The sequence below is a fragment of the Lagopus muta genome, chromosome 18 (assembly GCF_023343835.1).
Source record: "Lagopus muta isolate bLagMut1 chromosome 18, bLagMut1 primary, whole genome shotgun sequence".
NCBI classification, from domain to species: domain Eukaryota; kingdom Metazoa; phylum Chordata; class Aves; order Galliformes; family Phasianidae; genus Lagopus; species Lagopus muta.
Genome location: NC_064450.1, coordinates 3982237 through 3997770, shown reverse-complemented (window position 1 = coordinate 3997770; position 15534 = coordinate 3982237). Strand labels below are relative to the sequence as shown.

The 15534-nt window shown below is 43.8% G+C and overlaps 1 protein-coding gene across 7 annotated transcripts in view; it reads right to left on the bottom strand.

Moving 5' to 3' along the window:
- Positions 1-15534, bottom strand: part of TNRC6C (trinucleotide repeat containing adaptor 6C) — an 86247-nt gene that overhangs the window by 59152 nt on the left and 11561 nt on the right. For all 7 annotated transcript variants that reach the window (XM_048964672.1, XM_048964673.1, XM_048964669.1 and 4 more), the window contains 2 exons: positions 11706-11805; positions 10893-10914 (listed from right to left, as the gene is read on the bottom strand). In XM_048964672.1, coding sequence (XP_048820629.1) covers positions 10893-10914; positions 11706-11768 — 85 coding nt within the window. In that variant the 5' untranslated portion in view covers positions 11769-11805. The remainder of the gene's footprint in view (positions 1-10892; positions 10915-11705; positions 11806-15534) is intronic.

Sequence of the window (15534 nt, the reverse complement as noted above, 5' to 3'; positions counted from 1 at the left end):
TTGTGGCTTCCCCAAGTGATCAGATGAAAACAACCAGGACCCAAAAATGATTCCTTAGTCAGATAAGCCCAATTTAAAGCCCTGCTCTAAAGAAAAAAACAAACGCGGCTGAAGTCAGATTTCCAGCATACAGACCCAGACACAAAAAACACACTGGCATGAAGTGTGCATTTCAGTTCTTTTGATAGCTCCCCTTCCCAATCTAAACACGGTTTCAAACACGCAGCTGTGAGCTTCCCAAAGGCAGCCCTGCATGGGAAGCGCTCTGCTCCAAACTGAGGGCTCACCCATCTGACTGCAGCAGCTCAGGACACAGAGCAGACCCTACGCTGATGCTGCTCAAGCTGAACAGGTCTTTTGTGTCTTTCCAGGGCCATCGTGCATTAATCTCATATAAGAGAAACTGGATTTAAATTATTGAAAAACAAAGAAAGTAGTTTTCAGACTTTTTTTTTTTTCCCCCAAAAAAATCTACAGGAAAATGCCCTAAATAAAAGCCAACCAAGTTCTGATTGGGATTCTGCTGTCATTTTACAGCAGCCAAGACGAAGCCAAGAAAAGCTCCGTTCAATTTGTTGAACACAGTGAGACAGAAAACCTCCTTTGTGAGAAGGCTGCAGCGGGGCCAGTAATGACCAGGCATTCCCAAGGAAGCTTTTCAGTCCTTGCAATGCAAGTTGGGCATCTCTAAAGATGTAAGCAGCCAAGTTCACTGAAAGGACTACGAGCAGAAGGAAGCAGGGAGCAGTGCTGCTCCATCTGGCAGTGTTTACCTCCCACAGCAGCGGTGTCACTGCACCAAGTGCTGCGTTGGTTGGGACAGATGACAGCTCGGGTGATGGGGCTGTCACCATAGCAACTTCCAGCAAGAACTCACAATGCACCCAAACGAACTTGGAGCTAAATTAACTTATTGCATGTCACCAGTGAGAAATGACTGTTCAGAGGTAATTTTCTGTACTAATATGTAATAGAGTTAACTCTCTAAATTGAATTAAATTAATTAAATGCCACTCCCAGTAAATCAGATTCTATTACATGAATGTTAAAAGAAATTAAAGATGTTTTAATAAAGATTACTAATAATAATTTTATATTATTACTTCAATTCAAAATTTTCGCTCAGTTTATTTTAGGCACATGTCTTCCTCTCACCAGGAAGGAACACCTAATTACTCCACATTCACTGCACATATTTATATCAGGTAGAACAGATGTAGCCAAAGGAAACCACAGCAGCATTGTAAGGGCTGCTCATCAGTGAAATACTGCTTGGTTTAACATGTGAAAGCCCAACATTTTCTTTCACCACACACGCTTTGGTGATGTCAGTAACTTTGGACCATTTCCCAAGCCTTCTAAGTTCGTGCCCAGCTTCCACTGCAGAGGAAGAGGAAAATCCCAGAGCTGCCTAAGCAGACTGCAAAAATAACAACTTCATAATGGCTTTACAGAGACCTAACATAGTAACTTTGGGTTTTAATATAGCATTCCTTGCACATCAGAGCAAGACAGCCAGCTGGGAGATGCACCTAAGCCGCCTACGTTGTCCAGTGCCAATAGGGGCAGGCTGCCACTGCCAGCTAACAGCACTGCATCACCCTGACTTCACAGCTCCTATTAAACTCACCCAACACTTCAGGCCCAAGTGGGCCCCACCTCACCCCCATCATCCCCTGCAGTTATCATCCACCTCTGACATGAGGCGGTGACAGCAGGGAGAGCACACAGCCACTGCAGTGACAGCAGCACCAGCTGTGGGTGACCCAAAGAAGGAACACTGTGCCAAAAACACTGCGTATTTTGAAACACGTCCTGAATCACAAAAAACAGGCCTACATCAAATGTGCAAAGCACAGGTGCAGTAATGCAGTGAGGATGTAATGGACTGGAATGTCGTAACCTTCAGCTGCCTAGATCCCAACTAGCAGTGAAATGAGATTGTGGTTTGAAGTTTTCGCTGCTGTTATGTATCTGATTGATTATCCAGAAATTCTACGGTAGAATTAAATATTTTTCAAGTCCTCGTAGCCATAATGAGTTATCAAATAATAACGTCTCACCACTCAAAAGCATATTTCAGTATTCAAGAAACAATCTGAAGAAATACTACATTATTTCCTTCCTGTCTCATCCAGAAGACTTCCTCCTGTAGAGGAAAGAGCCCCTGGTGGGTGCCAGCCAGGAAGGAGTGGGGTCTGCCCCACACCTACACAGAAAAGAACTGGAGTGGAGGGGATGTGGGGGGTTGAGGGTCAGCCTCACCTCCTGCACCACCAGGAGGTTTTCTCATCTTCTGCCAATCAGATGCGAACAACTGCAATGGAAACTGGTAAGGAATTAAAGCAAACGTTGTATCTAAACGTCTGCTTCAGAGGACTCCCAGCAGAGAGAAAATGGTTAGTGAATGAAAAGGAGAAAGGGGGAAAGGAGAGTTAGAAGAAGAAACGCTGCACGATCAATTCAGGGGGTTTGAGGCACTGGAGAAGAGACCACCTGAAACTGGGAAGCTCCTTAAAGCAAGCTGCGTTCAGAGAGAGATAAATGAGCTAACATAACCAAATTAGAAGAATCAGCAGCAGCACTGCTAGGAACACATTGCAGAGCTGTACACTGGACTCAGCCTGAAAGACACAAAAAAGCCTCAGACTGTACTTACAAACAGCAGTAGTAAAATTACACAGGTTAACTCAAAACATTACTTAATAATCATTACATTACTGGAAGGATTTCTACAGGAGAGAAACAAAAACTATGGTTTGGAAAACGGTTTGAAAGCAGCAGCATGAAGTCAGACAGATGGAGCTGCTAAGTAAAGAAGATCAACAAAGTGCTGCTGCAGAGGAGGGCAGCTCTCCACATATCAGACAAGAACGGGCTTAAATTACAGGAAGGACTGTTCAGGCTGAGTAGGAGACTGCTCTCCAACAACAAACAAAATGCCTTTCAAGACTATCTGTTGGATCCGTCTGACAGCTTGGAGATGGACACGACAATCTCCTCTCGTTAGCCAAAAGGGCTACATGCAATGCCCTGAGCCCAGAGCTTCAGTGTGGCATTCAGAGCTTTTAAAGGAGTTGAGGTCTTGTTGATTCTGGAGCTCAGTAACTTGTCAGCTTCACATCACACATCCTGGAGAGGCCAAAGGTCTGGCTCCATGAAGACTGCTGGAAAAAGAGACAGCAAAGCAGCCAAATCCAAAGCGATGCCAGAAGTGCTAAGGGCATCCTGATACAGGAGGGGAATCTTCAGGAAGCTCTGTGTGACAGAGGAGAATGACTACTGCCAACAAGGGAAGAGGCAATCAAGAGGCTGAGCTGCACCTTGGGTACAGATGTTCCTCCTGGGCAAACAGTGATGGATGCTGACATGCCCCGTGCAGCTGAGAAGTGCCAGAAGTATTCTGTGTAGCTGTTAAACGCACGTCCCACAACTGTGCTTAGCATGAGCCACTGCAGCCAGACCACAAAAGCTGGGACAGGATGCTTACAAGGAACATTACCTCCTGTCCTAGTGATTCTGGCCCTGCAATCAGCCCTGTGAGTAACCATCCTTAGGAAGCAAACACACTGCACTGCCTGAACCAGGTCAGGGAGAACCAGAAGGGTCGGGCAGCTGCATGCTGTGACCACAGCCAGCAGCTAAGAGAGCGAGCTAGTTAACTCGCACTGCAAGTATGCCTGCAGAATTTGCTGTCATTAAGTACAGGCTACCATCTTTAACAACTCAGGAAAAGCATTAACATAATCTTACAAAGGAAGTCAGGAGGCTGACCAGATTCTCAAAGCAGAGGAATGCCAACAGCAGGTCCCAACACAAGGTCCCTCAAGCAAAGGCTCCACACTGTGTCAGGACATCAGAACGCTTTTTCATTTCCTTTGTTTCCCCAAAATAACACTCCAGAATCTGTAGAGTCACTACCTGAGGAATGTGCAGAGTGTCACAGAACAAAGCTGCCTGCACCCTTTCCAAGGAACGGGTCAAGCAATGCTACAAAGCTGGCATGCAGCACCTCAAACCCACCCAGCATCCCACGCTCCAAACCAAGCCTATGTTTGTCCCTTGCCCAATGAACCTCTCCTTCAAGTTTATAGTTTGCAGCTCTTATAGACATCATATTTACATGGGATACAAGCCTCCTGCAGGCAGTAACACAATAACCTACCAATGGAGAGCATTCATCACAAGGCAGGTAAAAGAAAGCTGAGAGCTTCTAACGGAGATGGCATCACAGCAGCAGTGTTTCCCATACAAGGATGACCTCATAAGGCAGTCCTTAAGTTAGACAAAAATGTACATGTAAGGCTAACGACAACCAACTAGCTCAGAACATAAAGGAGAATCAAACTGATGGAATCAGTTAGCTGTGCATAATGCCATGTGCAACAAAAGCAACCTGCTGCGTGGGTTAAACTCCAAGCTGAGGGTCCCAGTCCATCCTTCTCAGCAAATACAGAACACTGGGATGGCAAGCTAGCAAAGAAAGCCTTCTCTGCTCTATAGCACGAGAACACCTATCTTAGGTGGGCAGGAAATAACAGACAACATTCTATTTTTCACTGGTAAGTAGTTATTAAATAAGCAGACTGAAGAACAGAACACACGCTACTGTCCAAACTGCTGTGACACCAGAAGAGGCAGCAGTTTGACCGTTTCAGTCTACACGTTTAAACACACTGCATTAGGCAATGCCTGTTACTGAGAAAGAGGCCTATTGCTGAGTATGAAAGCACACACTGTGGGCAGATAAATAACCATAAAACAGCATGCAGTTTGATCTTAACAGCCACTATTATCATTGTGTAGCTGTGCTAAAATTTATATTCTATAATATACAGTTGTCAACAACTGTATTGGCAGTTGTTGTGTTTCCAGAATGCAACTCGGGGATTTTTATCCAAGAGGCATCAGCACCAAGGGGCACACAGAGAATTAGGGCTAGAAAAGCCAAACTGGTGTTATCTCATCTGTTCTTATTCTCTTCACAGAGTGCTCCTGTAGAGATAATGTCAGGATGTATTTATTAGACAATGGACAATGTAAAGAGACACCTGATGGAAGCATGCAGTCTGACTGCCTTCAAACAGGACAACATTTAAAGCATTTGACAAATACTTCTCATTGTTTCTCGTACAGGAAAGCTCACGTTTTCACCCTGTTTTAAAAATAAATACACTTGGAACTGTTACCATCCTAAATCTGGTAAGTTCAGATCACTTCCCAATTGAGGAGACTGAACAAAGCAAGCTACGAGGAAGAGCAGAGCAATATTCTCTGTGCACTTATAAGTACACATCTAAATTTCCATGATGGGCAGCTACTGCAAGCTGTCACTAAGGGCTTCATGAAAGGAATGAAGAGGAACTCAAAAACTTTAACGAGGCACAGAGGGAACAGAATTGGAGGTGCCTGCATGAGCTGTAAGGAAAAACAGCACCTCTGTGCAAAGAAGTTGAAGCATTTTTCTACTTCTTTAAGGATCAGCTGCCCTGTAAACCCTGCTCAGGACAGGAGCACATCAAGAATATTGCTTCTGTTCCATTCTCAAATAATCCTGGAGTGAAATGTTTGCATGTGCTGTTGTTTTGTTGTTGTTGTTGTTTTAAGACAAATATTTTTATCAACAACAAAAAAACCATCTACTTGTTTTGATGCCTAATTATCTGAAAACGTTCATCTGAAGGCTGAGGTGTCCACAGCTTCACAAGAGCTACGGAAGACTTCAATCTTCAAAACCAGCAGCCCCCACTTGCAGGGCTCAGGATGCCCAGCTCTCTTCTGCCAAAATCCACCAATGCTTACACACAACTGGCCTCTCAATGGACGTCTGTGATTAGAAAACCAACAGGACCCAAACAAAAGAACACAGGAGTTGTAGGAAAAGTTATCCATACACTTACTTGCCACCCTAATTTTTTCTCCTTCACTTCAATATGAGAGGGTTGAACTGAAGATACTCACAACGTTGCCTACACTTGTGAGAAGAAAAGGCGTATTAAGCAGCACTGAGCTGCTGTCACTAGAAACTGCAGTTGGGTTGTCACAGCCATCCCACATTTGACAGCGTGCAGGAAACCAAAGTTTCTCTACCAGTTAACTCCAAGCAGCCTGGGCTCATCTGTCATCTTCCACATGCAAATTTCTCCTCTAGATGTGCTGTCCCACCTTTAGGCCACCTTCTCTTTCTGACCAATGTTACGGACGGAATCTATGAATTATCTTCACATTCTATTCTTTTAGGTTATAAAACTGTAATTACTTCTCCTGTTAGAGAAGTGACGTATCAGCCAGCTATGAATGAAACACATGCAACTTGTTTAAAGACTCTTGTAATAGCAAAACAACACGAAGATAAGGTTTGTCAGAAAGAAAACATTTGTGTTACAAAGCCTTCACACATGGCAGTGGGTTATCACTAGGTTATCACATGACTACATATTATGACCTAATTGAAGAACTTATCACAGCATTTGCCTTCCTCCTGCAATGATGACTTGTGGCACATTTTGTCACCACACCGTTGAACTGCTCCGTGCAAACACAGCACTGACCTAATAGCAGGGGGGCTGGAACTAGGTGATATTAAAGGTCTCTACCAACCCAAACCACTCTAGGATGTTATGGTTTCTCCTACTTTGGGCCCTGGAGAAGGCCACAGAATTCTAAGTTTATGTCTGCAATCAGAAACCAAGAGAGCCTACTCCAGTTTGGAGGTCACAGTGAGACACATGAACTGGATTAACGGTAACCCATCAGTAGTAAAGAGATACCAGAACCCAAATACCAGCCAGTGTCTCTTACTTCCTCCAATTGAAACGTAAGAATCTTCTCCATTCTACATCTGCAGAACCACAAGGGCTGGAAGGGACCTCTGGAGATCATCATATCCAACCCCTGTGCCAGCAGGGCACAGAAGAAAGCATCCAGGTGGCTTTTGATTGTCCCCAGACAAGGAGAGTCCCAAAACATCTACAAGCAGCCTGTTCCAGTGCTCTGTAATCCCCACAGCAAGGAAGTTCTTCCTCATGCCCCAGTGGAACTCACTGTGCTCTTATTTATGCCCTCTGCCCTTTGTCCTGTTGTTGGGCACAACTAAAAAGAGCCTGGCAGCATCTCTAAAGTGATAGTTGAACAGTTCACATTTGTAACCTCTCAGTCTGCAGATATGCAACCTTCCAGCCTCTGCAAGCTGTACATTAACATCATGATGTTATGATAAGGATTCCTAAGAGACATGGCACAGACAGCCTGGGGGAGCAGAAAGCTCCAGAAGCAGACAACAAGCAGAGGGGAATGATGCTGCCCCACCACTCCATCACAGGGCAGTGCTGACAGGCTGCTGGGTCCCACATTCACTGCAGCTGTTCCAGCCATTGTAACCTTGCCTCATCCCGCAAAGGGACAGATTGGCCCCCTATGCTTTACAGTGAAGGAAAAAATGTTCTACAGACTACCTCAATGAAAGAGTTAGGAAAGAATGTTCTATGGCCAACTAAAAATGGTAGTTAACTCTTTTCACCTGTGCACTTGGAGATTCGACACTTACCTTCACTGCAGATGATGCTGGAGAATGGGGTACCTACATTGCAAGGGTAGATGCTTCAGTAACAGTATTATTACTTCAGCTACTTTCTATTTAGCACCTGAGCTTCAATTTAGACAAAGCACGTAGAATTCAGCTGGGATGGGAGCAAAGCAACCAGAGCCAGGGACTTGGGCACCTCTGTGCTCCCTGTATCTGCAGTGAGACAGCTGGACAAACAGCAGCAGCAAAATGCCTTCACCTCACAGCATTTGTCACAAGCACAGCTCTCCACAAAAAGTCTCCTGTAGTTATGAAGTAACAGCCGCTTCCTGCAGCGGGAACTCCGTACTGTACAGCACCAAGCTCTTCTTGGTAGTTACAGCTAAATGCTTTCATTACAAAAGCCTTTATGTATATGTAAAGTTTCTTCATCAAGCGCACAGAAAGCGGCGAGAGTTTACACATCTGAAATGAACACTAATGGGCTGTGCTCAATGGTGCTGCTCTCAAAAATTACCATAAGGCAGTAACATGGGAGCACAGCGTGCGATGGGAACGTGTTCATTTCCCACCTCATCTCATTCTGCAGCACTTCTCTCCGGCTTAACAGGAAGACTAATTTGTTTTCAAGTAATTGAGAAACAGCTCCTTATCAGTTCTTCAGATGTCTTTTTTCCTTTCACACATAGCCCAGAACTGTTGCCAACAGCGTACTCATAAGAGATTCAGCCTAGAAGAAAAATGCCAAACAATGCTGCAGAAAAAAATTAGAAACTGAAGAAGCTGCTAAGTAGACAAGACTTAAAAGAGCTGGTTCTTCATTTAAACAACAAAAATAATTTGTTTAAATAGACACGAGAGCAACACGAGGAAGCACTTCCTACCCCTGCACCAGTGACTTGAGAGGCAGCCACATGCCTTCCCTCTATTGGTGGAAGCACATGTTTATTTTGGAAGGGTTTGTGCTGCACACACAAATGCAAACACCCAGCCTGCTCTGAGCTGACAGCACACCATGCTCACACCCACAGGAAACCTCTTTCCTCCTTCCTGAGGCCTCACCAGAGACCAAACATGAAACAGCTTCCAACGAGCCACAACCACACACACAGAGCTAACAATTAATTGCTAGATGGAACAGCATCCTCTTTTTTTTTTTGACTGCTCCAAGAAAAAGTGAGAAATGCAATATTTATAAAAATTTTAGAAGCCTCTTTCTCACAGCATCAGTTTCCAGCACACAATAAGCCAACCAGAAAAGAAACCCTTCTCCACTACTCCAGTCCTGCAGTTTCTCCCATTCCAGTTACTTCCAAGAACTGCCTCCTCCTTCACAAATACAGCCAGGAGTTAATAAGAAACAGCATAAACATGTTGTCCCAACCAGCTGAAAAACAGAAACTGAAAACTGTCTCCCTATGCCATCTTTGTATGATTTTCTTCAGCCTTCTCCAACAGAACCCAAGTGGTGGGAATACCTCCCACTGCCACAGCCACCCACAGCTGCACAACAGAGCCATGCCTGCACCAACAAAAGGAATTTGTGCTCCCCTGCCAAGCTGGCACCTTCTGACACAGCTTCCCCTGCACACCCAGGCTGGTCTCAGTCATTGGAAAGATCACAGCAGAGAAAGTAACATCTATGCTGCAAGCAGCTCTGCTACGTCACACCTTACCTGCCCCAAATCCAGATGCAGTCATGCTTTGCAGAAGGTTCAGCCCCCATTTGGCTTTAATCTTTGATTTAAAACACCCTGTATATGCAGTATATGCTGGTGCAGGCAGCTCACCCAGCTACAGTGTCATTCTGCCTTTACAATGAATTTAATTGCTTTCTCCCAGATATGAAATAAAATAATTCGGTGTTAATCCCTGTGTCGCCTTTAGTTCTAGTGGCTGTTGTCATTCAACCTTGGAAACAAAATAAAGTATGGGCACCAAAGAGACAAAGATAAGGGACAAGTACTGAACTCACAGAAACGCAGTCCCTATATTTAAAAGAAATTAACTCAGGTGCTCGTGAACAAAACCTGGATCCATATCACCACCCTCATAAAACCTTACGTCACACCTGATGGTATCAAACATACATACAAAGTTATCACAGCAAAGACAAAAACCACGCTATGCCACACAGAAAAGGAGATGGCACTGTGGCTCCGTGCTATCAGGAATCAAGGCCCATTAGTTATGTAAAAACGAACATAATTAGTTACTCTGACAAGAAAAACATCTGCTGCTGAGATATGATATTAAAGTCATTGTAGCACTGAATCCTTTTCACACAGAAATGAGTTGACAAAAAATATTACATATTTTGGAAACTAAACTAATTCTTAGATAGAAATCGTACCTTAATTCCAAATTTCTCACATGCCTAAGATTCTGAGAGCAAAGGTCACAGCTATTGCTACCTTCCTTACTGCTATGAACCACAGGGCAGATGCAACACAATTCAGATTGAAGCTTTCTGATTTCACATGTTTCTCATGGGAAAAAAATTGGGGGGAGAAAAGTGTACTGATCAATTTATCCTAGTTTCCCCACTGTGTACTTAGAAGATTGTTTTTCAGAATTCAATATTACTGAAGAGAGAATTAATTTCTGCTATATAAATACATAAAAAGCGTTTGAAACATAAGTTGTTTTGTCAATCCCATATGCTAGACTTGGCTCTTTTCTAATTCCCAGCCTTTGGAATTTGAGAAGCTGTACTTGCCAGTCTGCCACCTAATTACACAGCAATAAACGTGCATTAACCAGTTCAACACCAAGCTGCAGCCCTGACTGCTGTGTGGTGACAAACAACCCAAGGCACAGAGCAGGTGGCAAAAGGCAGCAGCTGCAAAGAAAGTCATCACACCTGTCTCACCTCTTCACCCTCGGTGAGGCTGCAGCTTCACCACCATTTCCTCCATCCAGGCTTCTCATGAGCTCAAGGAACTGAATTTACTCACTACTCTGAGTTGATTTGGGGGTGTAGGAAGTGGAGATGCACATTTTTTGGTGGCAATTAGTTGTCTTTGAAATAATAACGGCTAGAAACTAAATTGAAAACCACATCTGTCCTGACATGAGGGGTAAATGATAACATACAGTGTGTTATCAGTTATACAGTTATCTCATCTATGCATTCCTACCAAAAAGGAGCCACGTGACACCCAACGTAGAAACTTACTCTGAGAATCCAGCGTGAACAGTCGGCTCCTGCAGCAAGGATTTAGGAACACGAGATATTCCCTCCTCATTAGAAAGGAACATGAAGAACAGGACACACACACACACACACACACACACACACACACACACACTTTTAAACAAACTTAAAACACCACGTGTTTCACCAAATGAATAAACATAAATTTACCTTTGGTTTTTTGTTCAGCAGCCTGAAAGAAGAACAGAACAACAGAAAAAAGAAATCAACTATTTGTCAATATTCAAAGGGATACCTAATAATTGCAGAGCTGCAGCCCTGACCTTTTGCAGACAACGCTTACATAAAGCGGGCGTTAGGTCTAATTAATGATAGGAACATTTTAATTCAACTCCATGCACAGGGAACATAAGAATGGCTATCTTTGTCTGACAACAGCCCAAAGCTGCTGCTTAACCACAGTAAGAAGCTGTGGTTCCAGCCCCCACCCAGCCTTCCACCACCCAGGACTCAGAGATGCCCTGAACCAAGCAGGTCTACAAAACACTCAAAAAGTTCAGTTCCATGAATTTGCCCTGTTTCAGTTCTACACACTTTTCTTTTTATTTGAGGTAGCTTTTGTAACTACCAAGCAAGAGAGCAGTTCCTACCTACACCCTCAAGCCCACATACGATTAAAACTAACTTCATACACAGACAGCAATAGTAATAATAAAAAGGTAAGAGAATGCAAACCACAGAAAAGATGAAGTGGCCTTGGAATCCACAGCCACTCCAGCATCAATTTAGGGTAAGGCAGCTAACTGTGCACTGATGCTGACAAGGAGCATGCACACCACGCAGCACTGGAAGCAGTCACCACCACCCATGGATGGCCAGCAGCTCAGGGCTTGCTAATGAACTGTCACAACTGCTTCACTGAGACCACAGCCTCTGATGGGGCTGCTGACTTGTGTCAGAATTAAAGTGAAGGTTACAGAGCTACATCTGTATGATGCAAATAAATGAATACAAAAAGCAAACCTTTTTCTGAGCACCTTCCTTCTTTTTCTTTTCTTCCTGCTTTTTCTTTTTCTTTTCTTCCATCAAATGTTCCTCTTCTTGTGTTTCTTCCTCTTTCTCCCTGAGGGAATAAAGGGCGGAGAGAGCTTTTCAGTAAGATCAATTTTACCTGGGAAGGCAAATAATCCTTACTAATGTTGTTAGCTTTCTAATTCGCATGTCTAAAAGGGCTGCTTCTAATGCTGGAAAGAAAACACTACAAAAAAAAGCAGTTCAAACAAAAATGAGCAACAACTAAAACAGTAGGGGAGGGAAACTCTGAAATAACAGATTTGGAACCCCTCTCCTTCATTACTACTTAATACTACAACGCTGCATGGAAAGAAGACTTAAAGCAAGGAAATAAAAGAACCAAACCAACTAATTGACACTGACTTCCTAATGCTGATTCACAATGTACCTTAAAGATTATGCACGAGTACATTACTTCTGAAGTATTTTGTTTCATTTTGTTTTTTGTTTTTTTTAAATCAAATGCTTGTTTTCCTCAGATGCATCAATTTTGCTCTCCAGAGAAAAATAAAGAATCATAAAATAAAGTCTGGATTAATTCAAACTATCCTATTTTCTGTTTATCCTATAGATTCTAGCTGAAGGATTTGCATAGCTGTACACCACTTTTCCACAGGCACCTTGGTTAAAGATGCCAACTTCAGCCAAGCAGGAATTCATTCCAAACCAAGAACCTGAACCTCCACCACCTGAACCTCCCCCTCTGCGCCCTCTTTGTCCATCACTGCACTGAACAGCCCTAACAAGGAATCCCCCGCAATGCCCTGCCAAGCAAATACCAACAAGCAGTAAATGAATTATTTGCACTAACTGTTTTATCTCCCTTGTCAGCTCTTCAGAGCCCGCTCATTTATCAGCCTTACAGATCTGAAAAGACTCTGTTTCTGATCGGCTGAAACTATTGCTGCTGTTATTGGATTAGAGCTTCTGAGGCATGATTTGATTTTCAGCTTTTCCAGTTGCCTGACAATACAGGCTGTGGCCATTACATGTAGTGCTTGCAGAGCTGCACAGCGCTCCCAACATCCAAAAGCAGCTTTCCCATCTGCATCACCCCAACACCAAACATCCCAGCACCAGTTCCCAGCTCTGAGCACTCAGTGCCCTTCACACACAGCAGGGCACTCCAAGCACTCCCAGGAAGGACAGGTATGGCCGTAGCACAGCAGTGAGGTCAGCACAGCTGGAGGCAGGACCTGAAGCACCTCAAACCACATCTCACGTCACCACAAACTCAGTGCCCATATTTACAGCAGCTCCCAAGGGCCACGTTCCAAACACTGCACTGTCCATGCTTCAGAACACTTGCAAGAGCTGCAGCTAGGAATCAGCACGGCGCATTCAGCATCGCGTCTGAGATGGGTACTTGAAATGGCAGCTTTAAACAGACTCTCATAGGACTTTGCAAAAAATGACGACTTACACTGCCAAAAGAAACACAGTTGAAACAGTAATAGCTGTGACTTTCTTCCTGTTGGTTCAGTAGAACAGAAGTCCCCCGGATTTCAGTGACTACAAAGCAGCTGCATCCACTCCCTGCACTTCCAGCGCTCCCTAACGAAGTCCTACCACACTCTACAAAGCTCACACCTCCAAGTGATCAATGCCAGGCTTCCACCAAGGGAAGTTCCAGCCCTTCTCCTGTGTTAAAGCAGGTGACTGAAGCAAGCCAAGCGGGAAACAGTTTGGTCTCCTGGTAGTACTTAAGCAAACCAGCGATGTGATAGCAATTCCAGAAAACCACAATTACAATTAAATCCCTTCTAATAATCAGTGCAGTGTTTGAAAAGGCAGGAAAAAATAATCAAAAAAACAACCTTAATTTCGAGTTCCCTTCCAACTATGACATTACATGCTTCCCACCTTTACTGTTAGGTCTTTTTCCCCCACTAAGTTCCTTGAGTCAGGCTGCACTCGGTGGCACCTCTCTGCTCCCACCCTGCTGCTCTGAGCCTCCCAAGCACCACAATGTGCCATTCCCTCCCCTCCACCCCTAATACACCATATCAGAGGATTTTCTAAATCAAAGGACAGCAAACATGTTGCTTCATTAAAAATACAGTGTATTTTATTACCGTATTATCATATCAATTACAACATAAGAGGTAGAAGTGCCACTCCTAGCAGAAACCTGTTTTTTTATTTCATTTCTGAGTTTAAAATAGCCTCAAATTAACTCAGAAAACGATACCATAATTTTTAATGGAGTTCAATTTTCAGAACTGATTTACATAATGACACTTCTGAATACATATGCTTTAAATATGCTTAAAATAGAAATAAAGCTCCAAGTGGCCTCTGGGATGGCAACGCTCGCTGTCACTTCTAGGCAGAAATTAGTCATCCCCGAGCAAAACAACAGGAAAATAATAAAAACATTGCTATATAAAGTTTGATTACATTGTCAAAAGCCATGTGTTGTAGTTTTACTTCCCGAGTGACGATTCAATCTTTATTACAGGAAGTATGCTAAAGAAAAGAGAATACAGAGCTCATGATTTAAAGCAGAAGCGTCTTAGGGTGTATTTGCACGAGCTTGCCTTTTTCATAGAAACAGATCCAAAATATCAAAGCCAAGGAAGATTTTTTATGAGCAAAACTCAGTTTTACTTTGGTGCTGTTTTTAAAGAATGCAATTATCTCATTAAATCTGAGCCTACATCCAGGCTTTCAGCAAAGCATTCAAGCTGAGGAGGCTGTCCTGCAGTAGGAAGGTGAGCTGACAGGTCAGTGTCAGCACAGCCTGGAAGAACTACGGTTACTTTCTGTCAGTCTGTGCCCATTACAGAAAGTCTTCTTTTTCCCTTAAAAAAAAAAGAAAAAAAAAAGGAAACCAATCTAGGTTGATTTTTTCAAGCCCAATGAAAACAATTTTCTAGTTGGCATCAGGCACCGGATTGCTTTCACATCTGAAAGTACAGCTGGCATTCTGCATTGCTCCAACCTGACATCCTAACGGGATTCTGCAAGAAGCCTTTTGGGAATACAGCATTCTGATGCAAACTTCAAGGGCTGATCCATGTCATTGCATGTAAGCTTATACCCATCCTATGCCTCATCCAGAAGCACTGCAATGGCCAGCCGTGGGACAGAGGTACATCCCTGTCTGTCCCTCCATGTGCCACAGCTCCAGTCTGAGGGGTTTGGGCAGCACAGACACAAAACACAAAATAACCATTCAGAAGGTTCTCTAAGATCTGGTTCCAAATGGCAGCGACGAAATAGGGAAAGAATACATAAAATAAGCAGCAGCCAGTACTGGAAAGGCAGGCTGCAACAATTCAGGACAACTGGGAAACGCTGCTGCAGAAGAAAAGAGCCAGGTGCTGTTTCTTGGAAATGATAAATCCAAAAGAGAATGCAGACACCCCAGGCCAGAGGAGGAATGCTGCCAGAGCCCCACGCCACCAGCAGCCCCTGGTTTCAGAGGGATGAACCAGGGCTCCTATCAGCCCCTTGCTCACGCTGCTTCCTCCCTCCTCCTTGCTCTGCCCAGCCCTCTGTGACCTGTCTGCAGCTGATCCCAGCAGAAGGCAAAGAGCTGGCAAGAGCTTAACCAGCAGCAGGCCTTCTCCTTGGTACCAAGGCTCAGTCATTAAGTGGGAAGTCAGACCGGTCCCAATGACCAGCTCTCCAAACACCTCAAAGAAGAAAGAAATCCATAAAACCAGGCCAATTGAGAATGAACACAAAACCAGAACAAACACAGGTTAAAAAAATGAAAGTCAATAATCAATTAGCAGTGACAACAAAGCTAAGCACCTTGGGAGCAAGCAAG